At 42.3% G+C, this 23,147-nt stretch overlaps 1 protein-coding gene across 15 annotated transcripts; it reads right to left on the bottom strand.

Moving 5' to 3' along the window:
* Positions 1-674: 674 nt before the first annotated feature.
* On the bottom strand, positions 675-21,723 carry c2cd5 (C2 calcium dependent domain containing 5). Of its 15 annotated transcripts, none has more exons than XM_027272604.1 (30): positions 21,231-21,723; positions 20,669-20,777; positions 20,489-20,575; positions 20,194-20,365; positions 20,008-20,103; positions 19,555-19,710; positions 19,192-19,429; positions 17,826-17,941; positions 14,837-14,925; positions 12,875-12,983; positions 11,360-11,413; positions 9,241-9,355; positions 9,002-9,100; positions 8,757-8,868; positions 8,508-8,587; positions 8,115-8,301; positions 7,862-8,026; positions 7,674-7,718; positions 7,010-7,150; positions 6,864-6,927; positions 6,667-6,728; positions 6,393-6,491; positions 6,197-6,286; positions 6,009-6,087; positions 5,221-5,313; positions 4,640-4,672; positions 4,206-4,337; positions 2,841-3,034; positions 2,589-2,735; positions 675-2,489 (listed from the first exon to the last, which is right to left on the bottom strand). In XM_027272604.1, the coding sequence occupies exons 2-30, from the start codon at positions 20,756-20,758 to the stop codon at positions 2,370-2,372; spliced, it is 3,264 nt and encodes a 1,087-aa protein (XP_027128405.1). In that variant the 5' UTR covers positions 20,759-20,777; positions 21,231-21,723; the 3' UTR covers positions 675-2,369. The 15 variants fall into 15 exon arrangements, with proteins under 15 accessions (XP_027128405.1, XP_027128401.1, XP_027128403.1 ...); XM_027272600.1 differs by lacking the exon at positions 17,826-17,941 and adding an exon at positions 16,913-17,073 and having other exon boundaries at positions 21,231-21,718; XM_027272602.1 differs by lacking the exon at positions 17,826-17,941 and adding an exon at positions 16,913-17,073 and having other exon boundaries at positions 4,206-4,307; positions 21,231-21,718.
* Between the last annotated feature and the right edge of the window lie 1,424 nt (positions 21,724-23,147).

The raw sequence follows: 23,147 nt of genomic DNA, 5'->3' as shown, positions 1-23,147 counted from the left end.
TTATATTACAGGTTAGGTGTACCATAAAATATAGTTCCTGTTCTGAATTAAGTACTTAAATATAAATATTTATTAAATTATACTAATAGTAGTGTATAAAATAAATCTTCACAAAAATATATCTACATCTTCACACAGTTACACTTACAATTAAAGAACATGTACATTAAGAGAATACATAAAATATTAATAATATAATTAACACACAGGGTTCATATCCACGTGAAGATTTTCAACATTGTACAGGTTGCTATAGTTTGAATTCATTTTTAGAGAATATCGGATTAAATAAATGTGTTGTTTGAACTCATTATTAAATGCAAAGCATTGTTTCCTACCAGTAAGTTTACATTCATGGATATGGAATTTGGCAATTATAGTAATAAGATCAATGATTAATCGTGTACACAAAAGAGTCCTGCTACTCCAACAGACTCGATATTACACATTTCCTAGGCAAAACAATTATTAGTAGATTTTATTTGTTCTTAATCACCACTCTCAACAGTCCTTCCTGTTTTCCACACTTTTATTGCAAGACTTTTACCTGTTAAATAGTCTTACATTGTTATATTTGTACTTGTACTTAAAGGATCTGAATACTTCCGTCGTCTTCGTCTGTTACAAGTGTGTGTTGACAGCTTTTTTTATTAAAGATGATAATCAAACAGACGTATCTGTGTTTGAGTTTATTGTGCAAGACGTATCAGGCAAACATACAGATTCATGGCAATAAAAAGTGTGTCTGCATGCTGCTAGTCAGAAAGCATTTAAGTATGTACATTCAAGTTTTAGACACACGTAAAGGAAACCGATCACACAAACAGATTAGAGTACCACTAAGTCTGACACTGACTGAAAACATCAGGAACTGATTGCACAAGCAACACGAGCAAGTAAGTTTCATAAATTTTATGTTACAAAAATACTAAAATCTGATTTTTAGAGAACATTTACACAGTTTATTTTATAGGTGGCACCTACACCAGAAGATTCTTTTTCCAGCATTGGACATCAACAATGGACAGATCAGTAGCAGGACTATTACTCAGAAAATGAATGTCAAAGCAACAATGATGACACCTGACATAAGGTATCTGAAATTTAACGATGACAGCAAGAAACATCAAGAACAGGAAGTGATCCTTGAACAGCATGTAAAGCAAGAATAGCTTCAAAACACACAGCTAAAGGTTTACTTCAGTAAAATCGACCTCAAAGACTATCCTATAAAATGTCCTTGCTGCTAGACCCTAAAGGGCTCCATTACAACCAAACTCCATGTCTGTTTCGTTTATATCCAGCTGGCACCATACCCATCACCATTTGCCCATTCAATCCAGATATAAGTGAATATAATGCATACACATCATGCCATTTGAAGCCATTTTTAAGATAAAGCAATAAAAAAATCCCAGTAGTTTTAATTTATAAAATAGTCACTGGAATAAATGTTCTGACAGGGAACGTATTGCCCTACAAAAATATGTTCATATGCCTGTAATCCTTTACTGATGCATGTAAAAACAAGACTGTAATCTGTGACATCATGATTTGACACTTTCTGAAGAAATTTGGTTACTTTAGGATACTGCCTGTGAGCAATACTGTGACAGTAATTAGGAAGATTACCCATTAAAACAAAATCTAATCTTAGATAAATATTAGAACGGGACACCGATTAACTAGTAGATAATTATAACAAAATGGCATCACAGGTTTGTCTGGTTTCTGGATTCTAGTGTGAACTTTTCTATTTTAAGCAGCAGCCTTGTTAAAATTTAAATACTAGTCCTGCCTGACATAGTTACTATGGGGCCACTCTGATATGAACGGACGGGAAACAACCGAACACTGAATGAGAATCTGAATTGAAATTATTCGATGGTATACAACTGTGTCCCTTTTGGCATGGCCCTTTATTGACTCCTCCTGGGAGCTGTGGATGGACAGATTAGTCATAGCTGCCTAAAAAGCATCATTTGTGCCCACACACAACAAGATGGCCAACATACTGTAGCTTTGAGTGACTCCAGTATGGACAGTTGTAATACATACATTAGATGCAGAGGGAGGGGTCTTTTGGCTGTTGTTTGAAGTCTGGAAACACTCTTAGATTACCTTATTTCCAAAGAGCTGTATCAATATATCCTGCACAAATTCTCTTTCAACAAACAGAGGAACATCCCACACTCCTATATTTATACAGACTGCATGTTTGTGAGTGTGTGAGTACTTGTTCTTTATTACCTGTCTCCATACCTTTGGATCTTTTACAGAGTTTTAAGGCAGATCAAAATGACTCCTATTTGGACGGCTAGACTCAGATTGTGTGCCCTGCAGACAAAGTGAGGCTCTGCGTTTCACTGTCATGTAGCCCCATCTGTTCCACTAGTACAAGTTTGTCCGATATTTGAGGGAACGGACTCCTGGTCAGTTTCCCTGACGCAGATGACGGCATCGCCACTCACATTGATGAGACACTGAGCCTAAAGGAGGAACAAGGACAGGGAGGTTAAACAGACTAATAAATATGAGGACTTAAGTGTGTTTGGAAATGATAAGCATAAGTTTTTCAGAGTCAGTACCTGGTTCTTGTTTGGATTTTCCATAAACACACACTCTTTCATGCTGTAGGACACAACTGCATTGCCACCCAAAGCTGCTACGTGGGCTCGAACCATGGCAAACACCTCTGCTATGAATGAATGAAGGAAGCCACTGACGCCGCCTTCCTGTAGAGGACAAACACACGCATTTCATGTGTTACAGGTATGTCTACACGTTGCACAAGATAATCCTGGGGCTAATGCATATGTAGTATGTTCTTGCAGTCGTACCTCCCGCAAAGATGTTGTCTCTCTGATAAAAAACATGTTGATGATCCCAAGGTATTTAATGATGCGTGTCCCAGGGAGGAAGGAGAGAGGTGTCATCTTCACCACAGTGACTGAACTTCCCCCAAATGAGCGGTTGGAGCGCAGCGAGCGGGATCGTCCCTCAGGCAGTGGACTGGATCGCTCCAAAGATGAGACTGCAGGTTCAGAGAGAGCAAGTAGACGTCCAAAAGAGAGAGAGTGATATGAAAAGAAGAGCAAAAGGAGGAGAGGAAGAGAAAAAAAAAAGACAAAAAAGGGAATGGAGATACCAAAAAACACTCAAAAGTAGTGGAAAAATTAAAAGCCGATATGAACTTTAAAGCAGAAAGAAATGTGAATGTGGAATGTGCATGCAAAAAAAAAATCCTGAATCCAGAAATCCTGTTATTGTTTGCACAGCATCAGTAACACGTGTGCACGTTTATATGTGAGTGAGTCAGTTGTCTGTGTGGTCATAGGTACATGTGTGACTTGACATGCAGTGGTGCTGATGTGTGGTGCCAAGACAAATCACGTGGAAAGCGTGTGCTGCCATGCATGTCATGCAGTTGAGGCAAACGGACAAGACAGTTACACAGTGTCTGCAGACAGACAGACAGACCTGGGCACAGCTGTATATGCTTACGTGTGTGAATACAGTATTTGCAGTACATGAGAGAGTATTTATATCTGTTTGCATTGGTGAAAGAGGTTTGAGAAATGGAGACGGACAGAGACAGCTATGAGCTGAGCTGGGCACATGTGCACGAGCCAGAGTGTGAAAGATGTTCCATTACTTTTATTTAAATTTACCTGATGTGGCTCACATTCATCAAACCAGGAACCTTCAGAGCCACACATTAGATTGTAGTTCACTTACAGTGCACAGGAGTGAAAATCATACCAGATCTTGCAGAAAAGCATTGCACCCCCCACCCCTCCACCCCACTGTGATTTCTGTACAGTATATTTCACGTGGCAACTTCTCAGCTTAAGCAGATTCACGAATGCAAATGCACAGAAAAAAAAAAATCAGAGAATTTCCATCAGATTCTTGCAAGGTAAGCGCGCTGAATGCAAAAACAAGCCTCCTAATTCATTTAACATCATGGTTACCATGGCTACCATGGCTTCAGGCGTTTCAAAGCCAAGCTGCCGATTGTAGATCCATCTGAGGGGCGGGGCTTCAACTTTCACACTCTAAAAAGCTGGTGCTTGATTAAGATGCTCCGCCCCCCAGCGGCATGCATGGAGGGGTGTGTGAGTGTATGCGAGCGTGTGTGTGCGTGTGCGTGTGTGTGTGTGTTTGCTTGTGAAACGGTGTTCTGTATTTGTGGGTATGATCACCAGAGTGTGCTAGAGACTGTGTCCTCCTACTTGTCTTAACTGATCCTCGTCTTATGGTGTGAGCTTTCAGCCTAAGCAGCTCTAGCCAGGTGCTGCATCTGTCTGCAAAGGAACCGTAATCAACGGAGGCAGCTGGAGAGAACACACACACACACACACACACGCACACACACACAAATACACACGCACACACAGCCCACACCCGAACATACACAAACGCAACAACAAGGGGAAAAAAAACACAAAAAAATAAAAAAAGAAACAAGACACGAAAAACAAACGAACAGAAAAGAACAAAAGTGGATGAGGTTTGGGAGCGGTGCAAGATAACTCTGTCCGAGACAAAAGGATGAAAAGTCAAAACAGGGCAGTGTAGTAGTTTTGGGAGTGGGGAGGTGGGAAAGGGGGAGATGTTTGAGGAGAAAGGGGCTTACCTCTAGTTGAGACGTTGGCAGTCTCTGGGACACCTGTCACACACACACACACACAAACACAAACACGTCACAGTCTACCCTTGTCCTTGACAGAGTTCAGGGTTAATCCCTTGTCCTTGCCACAAGGCTCCACAGCACATGCTACTTAGCTTTCCCCTCCAATATCTATCTATAGTCAGTACTTGCTAGGGTACTCTTGTTACAGTGTTCGTTTCATGTGAATGGAAAGCAAGTCATGCAACTTTAGTCAAGTCAAGCCAGAAATCACAATTTGGCCAAGGGGGCTTTACAGCCTGCCCTTTAAAGGAGCGAGATGTCTCATCTACATCATTCTGCCATCTAAGTTCACATCAACAGAACACACTGAGCTATGACACACTACGGTTTATTTACCTGCTGAACGAACCATAACCAGCTGATTGTGGCAGAGTTTTGCAGCTGGGGTGAGTAAAGAGACTGTACCTAAAGTGTTAGTAAGGAGATGGGCAATGCCTGTTAAGTAAATAAACAAGGCAGAGCAGAGGAGGAAGTTCAGGAGTAAAGAAAAAAAAAAAGAGAGAAATGAAATAGTGAAAGGCTACCTGAGATTCTGGATGATGTCTGAGAGTTGGCGGATGACGAGTCTGCGCACAACTCCAAGGGAAACTGCAGCTGCTCTTCGGTCTCACTGCATCCTGAAAAGATGCACAGAGTCACCCAGGTACGTTCAAACACAAAACACAAGGGAAGTGATGTTTCTTTGATGGGTAACACTGTTTACTTGTGTGCTTTTGAAAATATAGTTCTGTTTTCATGTATGACTACTACTAAGACAAATTACTGAAACACAAAAAGGCTTTGATGTTTCTGTATAAAATGTCAAGGTTTATAAAGTATTGATATTAGTCTATCTCAGCTCAAACACTGCATGTCTATCAATCGACACACAAGTAGTAGCTCCACTCAGAGATACAACTTTAAAGTTTTCCAAAGACACCTAATCTACTAATTTTACTAGTAAAATAAAAACATATCCGTCTTACACTGGATGTATAACTATTCATCTAGTCAGAATAAATGACTGACTGAATGAAGAACGCTATGGTTCAACAAAAACATTCCTGTTAACACTAGACTAACAGGTACAATGTACACAGACATGCAAGAAGTAAATAGACGCCTTTAATTTGAAGGTGTCTATTTACTTCTTGCATGTCTGTGTATATAAGCCTCTGTGTTGTCAAAGATGTGATTCCCTACATTTTAGCAGAGCTGTAACAGATGCCACAGACCCAAAAAACTGAGCAAAGATATGATGAACTACGTGCATAATGACTGACAACATAAAACACTTCCCCAAAACCATAAATAATCTCCTTTAAGCACAGACCTTTGGTGATGGGCTTGTCTGGTGGCTTCTCCTGAGTCTGGTCTTTGTCAAACGTCATGGCAACTGCTGTTACTGCGACCTAGGAGGCAGACAGACAGAGATACAGCAGTAAATACGAGAAAAAAATATATGTTTTTCTGTCATTTCTGTTGCGTTCCACAAATCAGAGAGTGCCTGAAAGCTCTCACCTGTATGAGTTCTTCTTCTGGCACTGCTACGGTGAAGTTGAGATGACAAAGACAGCAGGGGATCATGGAGCGCAGCTTGAAGTAAAAGCTCTGTAACAAACAAAACATTGCGAGTGCCATAATTGTCATCGTCAGTGTGTAACCAAGGATTAAGCATGATTAATTAATTCTCAGCTGATCAATAAGGGCGTTTTACCTTTAGCAGGTTCTCACATAGGTCAGTGAAGATCTTGTTCAAGCCTTGGTTCGTAAGATTGACGTTACTCAACCTAAAGACCCTCACTGATGTAAACATCTAGGAGACAGTTACAAGAACACATAGCATAAACAAAAAAAGACTACCTCATTGGCAAACTTGTCATTTATATGTTTAAATTGTAGGTTTGCTGTAGATGTGAAAAATATAATAATTCTTTCAAGGTAACAGGAGGTTAATTTGTGAAGGAAGCAGTTGTATTATGGAGAGTGACCTGAACTGCTGAAGTCCAGTTGTAAATCCCAGGCATGATCTCAGTGTTGCAGCTGTAGAAACCTGAAGACGTAAAAAAAAAAAAAAGCTAATGAAACAGAGAAATTCTGACATTTTTAAGAGCGTCGACCAAATCAGGACATAAACGACACAATACTTTAATTGCTGTGGGGTGAGCGTAGATAGAATAGAGCATACCTGCGGGTGTAGGGGCATCAGTGAGGAGGGAGTGGATGTCCTCCACAGCATCAGTGTCATCAATCTACAGAAATAATGACACAAATGGTTACACTTGTCCGTGAAAATAGTTGCGTATAAATGTATTTATTTTCATAGATACACACCTCCAGGACGAAGGCATCCTTCTTGCCATGCGAGAGGTCCAGTTCTGACACTTCGTCTGAGCTCTCTGAGTGGGAGCGGAAAAGTCTGGATCGTTGCCTCGGCTCAGGAATCGGAGAGCCCACGACTTCCTCGCTCACCTCCTGCATGCAAAAAAAAAGGAGGGGACACGAGGTCCGAGTAGACAGGATGTCAATGTGAACAGTAGAACACCACAGCAGCAGCCCACATCTGCATCTCACATCTGTCCACACTGTACAGCTAGTAGAAAGACTGTTAATAAACACACCACATGCTCACATTCACGGTAACCAATCAACTGTACCATTACACACGAATGACTGGTGTTAATTTGAATATGGATCTGAAAGAGCAAGGAGTGGCGCAAACACACACACACACACACAAACATACACAGGTGAGCGTGTGAATGGGCAGAATAGATGGTCATAATACACATACATTAACACAGATACAATGAATCTACAGTGGGTTGCCCTCGAGAGGTGACTCTGGAGTGGGTTACACATCTTCCTGCTCCCAAACGTCCCCAGTTAAGAGCTGTTATACAGTTATAGTAAAAGTGGTGTAGTATTGCGATTAATATAGTGAAATATTTGTCATGCTTTGCTGTGTCTCACAGCTAAAAGTTGCCGTGCTCAGTACCATGTTTATGCCGCAGAACACCTCAGGGTCCAGGGCAAATAATTTCTTTAATGACCAAAGAGAGACAAGAGGGGTAAGTTTTCCATTTACAGAACAAAATTTTGTGTTAAAGGTTTCGAGTTTACTACATCAGGGACCACGGGCTAGAAACCTACTGTTACTGCCCATGCGTGTGTTGTGTGTCTCACCGGAGGGTTGATTTGATAGAGCTCTTTGTTCTTGGCTATGGTGTCGTTGATCCTTTTCTGGATGGTGAGAATGTGGTGCTCATTGCTCAGGTCACCAGGAGTCTTCCCCGCAATCTGGATGCCGCCAGGTGCCGGCAAGGCTGTCAGGTACACCCCTGTAGCAGACTGATCGCACACATTTTAAGAACCGTGTTGAAGAAAACACATGTATGCCTGATTAAGCTGTGAATCTAAAAACAACAAATCAACCTACAGCCAGACCCAGGAGCATGTTCTCTCCAACGCTGATCTGAATGTGTAAGCCGAACAGGGCGTTCATGCTTCGCAGCTTCAGTTTGTTCATCAGTTGAGTGTGCAGCTCGTATTCCATGAAAGGCAGCAGGTTGGAGATGGCCGTCGCATTCACTTCACCCTGGGCTTTCTTTTTTAGACGACACAGTCTGGAAGACAATAAAGATCGACATTAACTTTCAAAATGTCTTTTAGCACGTGTGTTGTTCAGCCTACAGGGGGGAAATATTTACACATATCACAAGAGTTCACAAACATTTTTAAATCTTCCCTGTGTGCTACATTTTACTGCACCAAATCTTCCTGTTATTTGAAATATTTTTGTTGCTACTGAACTAACTAAGCGATGTTATACCTGGCCTGTATAAGGCAGCCCTTCCCCGTGACAGCTGCTTCCGATGGCAGGTCAATTGTTGTGAAGAGCACATCAGGAACCTTGAAAAGAAATATTACAGTTAAGTCATACCAGAACTATAATGATTCTTATTTTCAAGTGATTATACAACAATGAAAACATAGTTATATTACATTTCTGTAATATTCTGTAAACAGAGCCTCTTAAATCGTACACACTGGACCTTTAACAACAAAATATATGTGAGACCTTCTGTCGCCTGCAGTGATAACAGTAGGTGAGCTGGGCGGGAAAGGGCATGTTGAGCTCATCGTATGGGATGTGACAGAAACCACAGCTCGGGGGAGACGGCTCCTCGAATCTGACGAACAACACACACACACACACACACACCACCTGGTGTCAGCCTCCGTAACTCAATTCAAGCTGTACTGACATAAACTCTACACGTTACCATGATGTGAAATCAGTTTGCTCAGCTGAATAAGAACAACCTGTGGTCTGTGATTCCGATGTCTAGGCATCCTTCACGCATATACCGAGGATTCAGTATGGCTGCTGTGCCTGATGCCGACAGGATACACACCTCCTCGCTGTAACATGAAACAAAGCAGCAGACTATGAATCCGTGTGTGTTTAAGACAGATAGCAAACCTTTTTAAAAAACACACTGATTCAACAACAGTGTTTTTGAAATAGTTCCTTTCCCAAATATGTATGTACTAGTACGTACCAGATGCTCGTGCTCTCACTGTACCCCACAACAGCATGGCAACCAAGAGCTTTGGCATGAGATTTGATCTCCTGGCGAATCTCCTCCCACCAGGCATCGCGTGTCTCTGGCTCATCTGCAAAACACAAAATTCTCAATCAAAAAGCTTTCACAAAAAAATTCTGATCTGCTGAATTGTCTATAAAAAAAATCTCTAGCTAAGAGTTAACAATAAAACTAAATATCTAACAGTCGCCAACATAGTTTGATAAAAAGAAACCGCCCTGACAAACAGGAAGTCTGTATCTAGTTACCTAATCTGACTGCAGACAGAAAATAAGTACACATCAAACAGTACAAGTACAGTTTGTATTTTTTTTTGATGATTTATGGGTTATATGGTGTATCAAAGCAAGCCGAAACCAACCATCAGTTTGTGATACAAAGGGACAGGGAGAATGATTTCATGAGAGTTAGAGGATGATGATGAAGGCAAAGGCAATGGATAGGTTAGCTGTGTGTTTGTTCTCATTGGCATTTCTTCAGTGCACACTAACAGAAAGGACACGTGAGAAATACAGCCATCAGATTTTCTATAGAAAAATAAATACATAAATAATAATGGCTACGGGCCAAATTCATCCGTTATTGTGTGTTTTGTCTCTTTTTTGACACTCAAAAACCGAGTGTGTGTAGGTGGAGAGAGATTCTGTAACTGTACTACTATAACTATAAAAGCGTATGAAAAGAACAATTACTCTGGGTGTGAACTACAAAGCGAGAAAGAAACAGAAGTTATTTATTTAGAAGATTATTAGAGAGACGCTGGATTAGTTACATGATAGGAGTTATCATCACTACTTGTATATTTAGACCGCCATCATCAATTTGATATGTTTTGACTGTAGTGGTTTGACAAGAGAAAGAAAATCTTGCTTACATAAAAGAAGCCTGATATTGATATTTCCTTGTTGACAAAGGTGTCAATTTCACAAGGATTGAGCCTTCATCATACTAAAACCATGGGTGTGTTTCAATAGTCTCATGAGGCTTTGCTCCATTACCACCATTGTTTTACTAATGGAGTTCAGAAGAGCTTAATTGTTGCAAGTTGTGTGTGCAGTTTCACTCATTTATAGTAGTTCTGGGTAACTGAACAAAGAGCACATGAAGGAAGCAACATTAGAGTATTGAGCCGCACCCCATGACTCCCTGAAAGGGCCACATGCTGACAATGCCCCAGAAAGAGAGAGAGAGAGAGCTGGGAGAAACAGTGGGGAGAGGAACGAATGAGAGGAAAAGAATGGAAGATCAACCGAGGACATGAAGAATAATGGCTGATGGTCAGGCATCAGGCCCACCAGGTGGGTTCTTTTAAACCAGAAGCAGCATGTCACACAGGCACAGGCTCACCGACGTGCACGCTCATGACCATGTGTACGCTCATGGGCAGAGAAGGGCCATATTCATTCACCAGAGTCCATCGGATCTAGTCTAGTTTTTGAGAAAATGCTGAGTTATGTAAAACCCTCCTCAAGCTGACATCTTTCCTTCCATCCCCATCATACATCCCAAATCCATTTCTTTAAATTTTCCTCAACCTGCCTTTCATACATCATTTCATCCATCCATCCTTCTCTCTCTCTTTCTCTCAGTATGAATACGGCCCAGTGAGTTAGGGATGCAACATGCCCGGGTCAGTGGCTCTTTGTCACAGAGTAAACCTCCTAAACCTCCTCTGGTCTAGAAAGGTTTGACCACGATGCTGATTCAGGAAGCGTTAGAAAAGCGCTGGGGCAACGTTAGGGGAAAAGAGCTCTTCTGTGCAGCGGGATGGGCTGGGTGGGGTTGGAGGAAGCCAGGCTGGATGGGGTGGGAAGCGGGGATACAGCGCATGCTCAACTCAGCTCAGCTCAGCTCAGCACACACTCACACAGATTAGAGAGAGGAGAATGGCAGCTCACTGAATTCATTACATTTCAGCGATACGCTGAATACACCTAATGCTGAATTTGTCTGTGACTATTCAGGCTAACTGGTCTATTTTAGTTAAATTAGTCGGTGCTGGGTGCATGAGAGGTTTAACTTCACTGAGCTGCCATCACTCCTTTGGGTGAGAGCAGTAAAAGGGGGGAAATACCTGCAGTGACACTATTCCAGTCTAGCAGTTTGTATGAGCGCGTGTTACCCAAGGCTGGGCCAGAACACACCGTTAGTACAGAAAAGAGAGAGAAAAAAGAAAAGAAGAGATAGTCTAACAAACAAGCACAGCACAACAGCAGCACTCCACAGTCACTATGCAAAGACAGACAGCACTTCACACGTCACTATGCGGAGACAAACTATATTCAGGCCTACAAAAACAATCTCGAAAGAAGAAGACTCGACGAGGAAAAAAGAGGAGAATAGAGACGAGTGAAAGCTACAGGCCTAGCCAAAATCTTAAAGAGAGAAATTAGGCTACATAATACTAAAAGAGTATTCTAAACTTAAAAAGGTGCCCTGTGGAGTTTTCTTGTAACAAACATACATAATAGAGTTGTGTGCATCTTCAAAGGTCTGTAAACTGAACAGAGTATGTGTCGTGTCCCCGTCGTCATAAACTCCACGGGGTACCTTTAATATTACTTTGTAGTCAAAGCATAGCAACAGTGAACAGGGCTCTCTTCAGAATGGTTTTCAAATTAAAACATGCAATTTGGATCAGGGAAAACTATGTGTGAACTATGCTCTTGGCATTTGTTTAGATATTTAATCATTGCACTCATCTAAACTTTTTTAGAGACTCATTTGAGTCGATTTTTTTGGTTGCACTGTCCACATCTGAAAAGAACCCTGCTTATCCTAACCCAGCCAACATTCACCAGAACTGTCCTCTCACTAAATTCTCAAACCTCCTTGATTCAGAGCCGTTTATGACCATTAAACTGAGTAAAAGTTACTGAGGCTGTCAAGTGGACAGTCCACAACACCTTCAACAGGCTAGTGAGCAAATATATCATTAGAAAGTCTACACAGTACACAAAACATAAGGATTTCACACAGACAAGAAGTATATTTGAAAACTCGAGGCAGCAGAGGAGGATATATAAGACACCACAGTATCACACCACAGCGCCACCTGCAGCCAACAACACCAAACGACAGAAGCAGCAGGCAACAGACTGGAGCCATGCACCATTATTGCACATCACGTCCAGGGGACAGCACACAACAACATAGCAACTAGAGCACACACGCACACGACCGGGACAAGACTATACATTACACAAAGTCAAACCACGAGGTGAAAGTTGCCCCTATCCATAAAACGTTTTGACACTGGTGATGACAGCCTATCCGAACGTTATTTCCATCAAAAGGCTACCAAGCTGCAGGCTAGAAGTGTGACCAGGAACAGCTTTCACCTGCTTTAGGACTCAACTGAAGTCGTTCAACATAATTTCGCTAAACAAACAGATTGGGACTTGGACCATACACAGGAAAACTCTTCAATACAAGAGGATAATGGGCAGCATTAACTAACAGCCAGTTGCAAACAAGACCAGACACTCACACGATACTGTAGGCCAATAAAGGAGCTGACTCATATCATTTCACAGGACAATGGACGATCTGCGTTAGGACATCGTGTGTTTATGCGCGCTGAACTCACCAGGGTTGTGTATACGATCAAGAAGTTTGACAGAGCGAGCGCTGACAACTCCACCGACATGAACCAGAAAACCAGGTGGGAAAGACGTCAAGGTAAAGAAGGGGAACTCCTGCAGATAAAAAAAACAAAACAAACAGATCACTTACAGAAGGGGAAAACACACTGGAAATTTTTTTCCAAATATATTTTCCATATTCAGTTCCTGCTCCATGAATGTAACATGTTAGACAATAAATTTAATGGTATTTTTAATGACTTAAGGTCTAGAATATCAGTGTGTCTGAGTTCAAATGTTACTTTTTGTTGACCGACATATAAGCACTTACATTTTCAGGTCTTCAACAACAACAAAGAGCACAACATTTTATTTAAAAACTAAGAAATCAAATCTTCAAACAGCAACTACAAAATCTACAGTGATCAAAACTGGATGCCAAATTTTATATCTAGCTGTCTCTCTGGGCTTATTGCAGTTTTTCAGTCCCAAACACTATGTACTATATGTGTGTAGACTTGATTACAGTGTTACAGGAAAAGTTCCAACATGCAGCAGAGATTGAGTGTGATGGTGTCCCTCCCCATGCAACGCTTTTACCCCCAAGGAGTCCCCCACTCGTTTCATTCCAACCTACACCCATAGACACAAACTTGAGAGCATTTCAAATAGATCTGGAAGTGATTGAGCAGAGATATTTTGCATCACAGATTCAGTGATTCATTCAATCCTTTCAAATCTACATAAATGCATTCATTTGGTTTAAAGGTGAAGAACAAACACACACATTTGCAAGGTCCTGGCTGAGAATCAGGACTTTTATTTACATGCTTACTACTAACATGAGAACTGGTCCTCTGCCTCCAGTGTCAAATGTGATGCAAATCCATGCAGTCACTCGCAAAATAATCTGGAAATACTTGGACTACCTGTTACCATTTGGTGTTTCTTCTGTTTAGTTCAAGTGATGACCACCTTTTATAGGAAACCTGAGAGTTGTGATTTCCAACCATGCAGACATGATGTGATTAGAACAAATCAGATGGTACTACCATTAGTTTCTTTCTTGTCCAGTACCCCAGGAAGGATGAAAGCTACTTATTTGACTGACAACTCCTCCCACTCAGAGCAAGAAGGCAAGAATGAGGTGATGAGGTGAGCGTGCTCATTCTCGTCATTGACACAGAAAAACCAAATCAAAGTCGGGAAAAGAAATCGAAACAGGAGGGAGGTGTTCGTTTATGCAGAAGACACACACACTCAGTCACACACCCCTTCAAAGCTGAAGGGAACAACAACACCTAGCCTCAACCCCTCCACGCTCACATGTCTGTGAATCTTTTATAGCGAGGTGGGTGCTGAGCGAACACGCTAACAGGTTCACGCAGGGACCTGCTACCATGTTGCTCAACCCAGCCTGCCCCTTTGAGATCTACAAACAGCAGAGAGAAGGGGGTGGGGTTAAGAGTTGATGCAGACTTGGTGGTAGTCAGGGTGTTAGAGGTAAGGTGAAGAGAGAGAAAGTGTGTCACACTGATGGGACATACCCTGGCGTTTAACAATAACCCAGAGGAGGACGTTCCCTGGGTAGCACAAACGGTCAAGAGGACACAGAAAGGCAATATTACTTGCTCTTACACAGACCCACTCCCCAGTAAACACTTGACACCTCACCAATGTCATTTAGTGATCTTTCAATTCAGCTGTGTAAAAAGTGGGCATTAGGTAACTGCCCGATCCTGGGTGCAGACATCTGAGGCAGATGTGTAACACAAACTGCATGTCAAAGCATAAAAGTAACGCAGAAAGTCAATGGAAGCAGAGCCTGGGGAAGAAAATGTGAAATTCTGTTGATAGAGAGCACTTTGATTTGGGTTTTTGCAGTGCACTTCAGTCTCAGATGTCTGCACTTAGCAAGTCAGTAAATACATGTTTGAGCCTGTGTGAGAGTTTGAGTGTCACCGTACCCTCTGCTCGAGAGCTGTCTGGGTCTGCTGTCTGAGCAGGGTCTTCAAAGGCCCTGCTTCCTTCCCGGCGCTTCCCCCACTGCCCATTCCTGATCACAGAGGAGAGTCTGGCTTCAGTTTTATCACATTCGGCACACAGGACTAAAAAAAGTCAGTTGATCATTAATGTTATAATGACATGTAACTGCTGGAGCTGCACACAACACCTTAGTTTGAGAATAGTTAATAGACCTGCCTCATCCTATGTCTAGCCTACTCTTAACATTTTCTCTTAATTCAGGCATGAATACTGGATCTAGAGTAAGATGTGAGTACGCCTAATCAACACATCACACCAGTCAGTCAGTAGTGATGTTTCACAATGACCTCTGGGCTGTTACAACATGCATGTTGAGCTAATGTTTCTGATAACACCAGTCAAGTGGATCTGGGTGTGGACAGACCTGCTGTTGACCCAATATACAAGGGAGACACCGACACTACACTGTTGTAAAGGTTCTGTTACTTGATGACACACAGCAGTCCTACTATACCGGAGGCTGCCAGCAGCAGGTCCTCGGTGAAGGACACGCTCTTTCTCAGCAAGGCAGAGTCTGAGCGGGTGGAGGAGGGAGGGGGCGGGGTGGTGGCTCTGGGGGCAGTGCCGTGACCGCAGCCCACTGAGCCAGAACCAGGAAGGGACAGAGTATCTGTGGAGAGGGTGGGGGAGCTGGGGCAGAGGAAGATCCCAGGCCTGCGTCTCACTGGCTGGGGCCCCTCTATCCAGCAGAAAAACAGATTGAGGGTGCACAGAGAAAAACAGATATATTGAGAATGGACAGGCAGAGCAATGAAGAGAGTGGTTCAGGAGCACAACAACCGAGAAGGAAGAGAGAATGTGATGTGACAGGGAGAAAGTGGACATTAGTGTAGAGACAGAATAGACTGATAATCAGACCGAGCTGCCATTTTGTTTCACGTAATTTATTTAGCGTGGTTTTGTGTTCAAGGTTTGTTTCGCTGTAATCGTTCACTCATCTGATCGAGTCTAATCACTCAGTGTCAAGTTACAGATCCGTTTTCAGTCAGCAGAGGAGCTGTATTAGAGGCTGCTGAGAGCAGGGAACACGATGATTTCTAGGACGAATAAAACATTTTTAAAGCTTAGAGTTGTTATTTCTGCAAGTTAACAACAACAATCTGAACGACTGCTTCAATCTGATCTAGCAAGCTGTACGCCTACAAAGTTCTGATGCGTTGGTTGACTGTTTCTCCAACTAGTGGAAACAGCCATCGTTTGGCACAATACCAGACCAATTTAAATTGCAGAACAAAGTGGAGCCGAGCTACAGAAAAGAGGTGTGCAACAAATAAAGTTGGGCAAGAGTGAGAGAAGGGAATGGGAGAATAGAGGAGCTAAAAGAGGGGCGGAATATGAGAAGGTGAGATGAGAAAGAAGAGGAAATATGAGAAAGAAAAGCATAGAGTGGGAACCAGGAGGAGGGATATCGGCTTTGGGGGCTGCTGGTCCACTCCTGAGGGGTTTGGGTTCTGCCGCTGGTAAGGTTCTTCAGGAGTTTATAGCTGAACTGGATTTAATGTGCTCAAGTTGTCCTTTGGGCAGACTGTGACTACACTTACCTTTTCCTCAATGATTAACCATAATGGCTGCTAATGAAAAAGTGACCTTAGATCAACAACAGCCCCCCTATGAGACACAGTGCTTCCATTAGGGACCACAACAACAAGGGGACAAAACTAATACAGAGACCTGGTGTGTCTTCACACAAGCATTAAGCACTTGTTTTAACCAAACTGCTGTATAGAATATATTTTTTCAATAGTGTGACATAAAATGAAGACACACCAGGCCACAGGACAAAAGGGGGAGGATGGGATCCAGCTAAACAAATATTTACAATACCATTTACAATAAAATAATGTTAAATTCAACCATGATAAAAATGTAAAAAATAAAATAAAATACAAATAAAGAGAAATTCAAAAAAACACCACCAGAGTAGCACCACAAATGAGGTGATGGAGAAGGGAGGGATGAGAATGGGGAAGGGCTGGGGTGGGGCCAAGTGTTCTTACCCGTCTTGGGCGTCAAACTGAGGTCTGTGTCTGATGATGAGGACTGGCGGCTGCATGGCTTGGAGGGAGAGAAAGGGGGAGGAGAGGAGGAGGAGGTGGGAAGGGCTCGGAAAGGGGTTGGCGGGCCGGAGGACGAGAGCAGGTCCTCAGCAAATACCGGCCTGCCAGGAGAACATGACACACACACACACACACACACACACCCACGTCAGTCACCACCTCACCCTTTTGAACATGTGTGCATATATGAGAGTGGATCAGTGTTGTCATTGGGTGGGAACGTTGACTATTGTCATTGTGTGATTTCTTTGCTTTGGTTGGGTGAGGTGTGTTTGAGGTGCTACAGATGGCCAGAGAACAAAAACAAAGGAGCAAGCATGGAAAGCAAAAATTAGATAAACACAAAAAGAAAAAACACACACACACACATATATTAAACTAAAAGAAAGCAACATGGCAAAACACAACATAAAAAGGCCAGATTCAAAAGAAGATGACGTGCTGAAGCATGTGTCCCAGTAGAGTGAAACAACAGTCAGGTGACTGTAGAGAGATCACAGGCCCCTCCTCGGGGGTAAAACCACACCAGAAACACCTTTTGTTCAAAAAGGCCAATAAAAATGCAGAACCAGGAACCGGACAGCCCGCCCTCTATCGTTGGAAGAAGACATGACAGGTGGAGGGATCGGAGGCTACTATGAATGTTTGGCCTTTCCCTGACAAAAGGTATCTGCCTTCCTTCCTTCCTCTTTCTGCATTGTGTCTCATTGCTACTACTTGGCTGTCAATCTACCAGACTCCAGCAAAAATATATTCATTTTTCTTTCCATATAGACACCACCACCTAGTTCTTATTGTATTTCAAACTTCTTCTCTGTGTCCTGTATCTATGTCCTTCCCTGCCTCTGCGTACCAGTGAAGATGAGTGTGGGAACAGAGACAGAGAAGTTCTGGGACAATCTCTGGGAGCAGCAGGCCGAATGCACAGGGCTGTTGTGGGTGGAGCGGCATCCGTGGGCAAGAGGAGACCTGGGCCAATCAGCACGCAGAGAGAGGAAGACAAAGAGGGACGATTTGGACACAAGCAGCGAGACACGTCCCAATCCGAATGTAGCCAGAGAGGGAAGAAAAGAGACGCACACAAGAACCAAACACCACAACATTGCAATAGAGTGAAAAAGGAGACAAAAAGGAAAAGACGTTTTTACTCCCCGTCTTCACCATGGCAGGAAACTCATGCATAGCTCTCAGCTAATGAGCTCAGTCTCGCACAATCATAGACAGCAAAGATGCAAAGACAACAGAAGCAGATGACCAAGGTGAAATTAAAGCCACAGATAAATCGACGGTAAAAAAAAAAAAAAAAAAAAATCTATAAATAATCTACTGTTGAGTTTCTCTTTATACATAATAATGCTGACTGCAGTCAGTAAGCTACGATAAAAGCAAACTTGATTTCATTTTTAAAAGACTACATTTAACTAATGATCAAAAACAAATTAAGTCAGGTTTATGTTGCTACAAAGTTTTCATCGAGGTAACTAGTTCATTGAATAAACACTAAAAGAGAAACTAAGATGAGCAAAATGTGTCTTGAAAATTACACAGGGTATAGAAAAATATCATTTCATGAAACCCCACAGTCACTCAGCGATTATACAACCACAATGACATGAACAGGGCAAAATTCATCACCACACAATATTTACATCCCTAATACAAACACACGCATATGCTGTATGAATGCAAATAAGGGGAACACATGCACTCAACTGTAGTTATGCTTACAGTAATTGGAAGAAATCACAAGCTAAGTACTCAATAGCCAGGGTAAGAAACACAAAGTTAAAGAGCACACTGAGGCTGGGCAGAACATGTGTACTAGATACTCACTAAAAGATGCAGCACTACGGCATGCAGAGAAGAAAGCCATGCAAGAGCAGTCTAAAAGAGCAGACAAGGGAGGAGGGGGTTTGAGGATGGCTGTGTGTGCACCGTAACATGTGTGTGTCTCAGGACATGTCGTGTGCTGTTAGTTTCATGATGCAATACACGTGACACAATAGACACACAAACTACAAAGGGAAATTAAAGATGCTGAGACACACACAGGACTAACTGCGAGACAATAAACAAACACAACATACGGTATACGTCATCCACACGTTGTCCCTCTCATGCACACACGCCGATCATCTTTCCCCATTCTACAAACTAGATTTGCATTGAAACATAAAACGAGGCAGGGTCCATGCTTGTGTTGTTGGTGTCATACTCACTCCTTTCCATCCTTGGATGGGGAATTGCAGGCATTAGAAGCAGGGGCTGTGTTAGGGTGTATATGTGTGGTGGTGTTGGGGGCACTTCCAGAGCTGATTTTGTCCAGTGTGCAGGCAGTACCTATGGCCCGCACCACCAGGCCAGACTCTCCTTCCAGGTCAAAACACTGCAAGTAGCCCACCACTGCATTCCCTCCCATCTCCAGTACTTTGAGCCCTATTTTCCTCTGTAGCTCTCCTAAATAGGAAGCAACACAAAGCCACATTAACAAGAGAGGGGAAGAAAAGAGAGGAACCAATTCCTCCTCCTCCTCTTCCTCCACACAAACACAAAAAAAAGAAGATTACTGTGAATTTCCCTACCAGACATTAGAGAGATGAGCCTCTGACGGGCCTCGTTGGAGGCTCGAGGAGTTCTAATACGGTCGATCCACTGGTATTCTGGATCTTCGTTTACCACAAGTTCCTCCACGAACCCATGCACCATCGCTGCCCGGTAGCACCGTGGAATGGATGTGGCTATTAGACACATGAGTGAAAGTATTTTAGATTCAGTGGAAAAAGTTGCTGGGAAAAGGCACTGACATAGCTTAGAAGTTTGCAGATATGTTGGAAATGACACGTCTCCTTTTTATGCACTCATTATGAGACTAAAAAGACGATAAGAGCATCAAAATGTCATATAAATAAATATCTTTAATGCTTTTCTTCCTGGATAACTGTCGACCAGCATTTCATTCACATAAATTGGGTCTTCTGATGTATTTTGAAACTGCAAACAAATAATCTTAAAACCAAAACTCAAGTCAGACGTACTGCAGAAGAACTTGACGCCGCAGGAGGACTGCCTGAAGCGGTTCAAATCGTTAAAAAGCTCCACTTTAACGAGGACATTGATTTCCCCTCGGATACCTGATAACAAATGATGCATACATTAAAAAAACATACATACATGAAAAAAAAAGGTGTGATAATCGTGGTCAGAGGAGTTTATTTTTGTACCGTGGATGGTATCATAGATGGGAAACCAGCCAGAAATGACAGAGGCAGCCTCACTGCACAGCAGCGGGTCAATGTCAATGTAAACTTTCCCTATGGCATCATTAGCACTGTATGTGTCGTGATCCAACACTGTGACCTGCAACGGCTCATCCTGCAAGTCCTCGTCATCGACCTGTCCAGGAAGAAGAAGGAGAGGGGAAAGAAGACAAACGGAGGGAAGACATAAGAGATGTTAGGAATTCATCCGCATTGTGTAATGCATTCAAATAATGAATTCATTAGAATAAAACGTTACCTCAAACTTGAACCACTCTGAGTTCCACTGTGGATTGAGGGATTTGGGACAGACATCGGTTTTGAAAGTTGTGTTTCCAAACTTAACCTGACAAAATAAATTTTAAATAATGATGAAGCACAATAAAAAAAAATATATATATATATATATTTGTTGTGTGTTCCTCAAGCTTTCACTCACCTCTACAAAAGCATCAGTAAGGTCACTGGCTCTGTCCATCACAGGCAAGTGGCGCCCTGCCACAATTTTGGCCTTCAGTTTCCCAGGCATGGCTTGATTATAGGTTGATCTGTTAACACACACACACACATATACATATACATATACATATATAACAATAATACATGCTGTGATCGCCCCAGCTGTCTCCAACAACAATGTCTCCCTTTAGAGTGGGCTTCTTAGCTGCAAGGGCATATGTTGTTGACAGTGTGGAGAGCCCCCCTTTTCACTATTTACATGCTCGTTAGAGAATAATCAAGCTTCCCTCAGCTTAAACAAGACTGAAAACGCCACAGACGTAACTCTAAATATCCCGTAGACCCTGATACGAGTTATCTTTTGAGCTACCGTGCTGCAACCGTGTTAGCAGAGCTAGCAGGAAAAGCCACTTAACTGCATTGCAGTCACAATCTCCTTAGCTCTACCTGATCGGCCATGTTTGTGTAATCACACTGCAAAGCCACCACCCATGTATAACAACACTATCACCTCTCTGGCTACCTCCAGGAACCATCCTTACCGATGCTATAACATCAAAAGACAGCTGTCAGAGCGGCGGCAGGCTCGTTTAGCTCCGACATTGCTGTTGTTGACAGTCCCCCGCTCGTCTGATCTCCGTGTTTCTCCCATAACACGAGACGTTAGTTCCCGATCCTCCGAGGCAGAAGAGTGTCCCTCACGTTCATCAGCTGATAGAAAAGGCTAAACAGACACGGCTGTACAGGTGAGGTCACGACAGACTTGTTTAGTCGTCACACATGTCGCTGGTTAGCGCTCAGAGTCGGCGGTTAGCGCGATAAGGACACGACTCGTGATGAATGAGCTTTCAGGGGTTAGAGTGTGCTGCCTTCAGGTGCACCTCGTACACTCGCGTTGGGAACGCCACACCAATGCCTCTCCGTTTAGAAATAAAATAAAACAAACATCTGAACAACTAGTGTCACCGGCTAAATCGAAACATGTTTATATTTATTCGCACAGTAAGCATTAAAATAGACTTTGGTCAGTTTTAAAACAGAATTCCGAAGCTACCTAAAGGCAGCGCCATTAGATTTGTGGGCATGCGCAGTATGCGCCGCCTCATTTCCAAGTGACAGAGGAAATAGATAGATAGATAGATAGATAGATAGATAGATAGATAGATAGATAGATAGATAGATAGATAGATAGATAGATGCATGAGACGCAGTAAGCATACATTACATTTAACCTAGACTACAGTAAACATACATTACAATTAACATGTACTATAGTAAACATACGTTACTATCAGGAAATCCTGATAGCTAAGCATGCCCTTGCCATCATACATACAGCTCCCCAATAACATTAATGCCTTTCAAAGACCATGGTTTAAAGTCCAGTGGCTTGTTTCAAATCAGTACATTCATGTTGTGCCAGAAGGGGGCAGGTGAATATACATGCATGAAAACATGGTTATGAATATTATATTCCATGTCTGACTTATTCTGAAAATAAAGGGATTTCCATGAGACACATCCATAAGGCCATGAAGCAAACATGCTATGATCCAAAGCTCATCTGCAAATGTTTTCTGTTGTCAGTTCAAACACTGAAGGGTACAACTCAAACTCCACCTTGAAAGTTATGACAGGACAGTTATGAACATGAATGCATGAACCTGTAAACATCCTGTCAGAAATATGAGGAATATTGAATTTGTGGTTAGCACTGCCACCATACATCAAAGAAATGTCATAGGTTTGAATCATATTTGTCTTGTTTGTTTGTGTTTACTTAAGTCAGGTGAACTGGGGCATGCAGGGACTCCAGCCAGTCTGTCTCCCAATATACAGATATGAAGGCTGGGTGAGTATTGCAGGATGAAACTTTGCTGTTGTTTCTGAAGTGTGCATAAATACACAGAGCTTGTGCACAAAGCATAGCAGTGCTCCTCACAACAATCACTTGCTGTCTCTTGGTCTGAATTGCAGTTTATTGTATGTCAGACACATACATGTTTTAATGTTTTTATTTATACTCTTGTTTTTGTTTTATGAATAATTTAAACTTTGACACTTGGGAAGGTCATTTCTATTACCACCAGGTTCCACCATTATTGAGCAGATTTCACGCCAGGTGGTCGGGCGTGGCTCCAAAGTGCAGGCTTTGGCATTATTCATCTGTGCAGTAGATGACTCAAGTAACCCTATATCATGAAAGTAAATCAACCATTTCCTAGTATTAAGATCATGAGGTGGTAGTCATCTTTGCACTAGAATTTTTTTTGGCAGCTGTGAGGCCGCTCAGTAACAGTTTGCACTGTTTATCACTTATATGCAGTTGAGAATCATCATTAAGGAGAAATAAGATTGGATTGCATGTTATGGCGGTATCTAGCAATTCAGACAAGACTTTGGATACCCAGCCCCAAAAGGCCTGAACAGAAGGACACTCCCACATCATGTGTCTGTAA

This window comes from Larimichthys crocea, chromosome XXI, assembly GCF_000972845.2.
Source record: "Larimichthys crocea isolate SSNF chromosome XXI, L_crocea_2.0, whole genome shotgun sequence".
NCBI classification, from domain to species: domain Eukaryota; kingdom Metazoa; phylum Chordata; class Actinopteri; family Sciaenidae; genus Larimichthys; species Larimichthys crocea.
The sequence above is the reverse complement of the archived record's forward strand: the minus strand, read 5'-3'. Positions and strand labels throughout refer to the sequence as shown.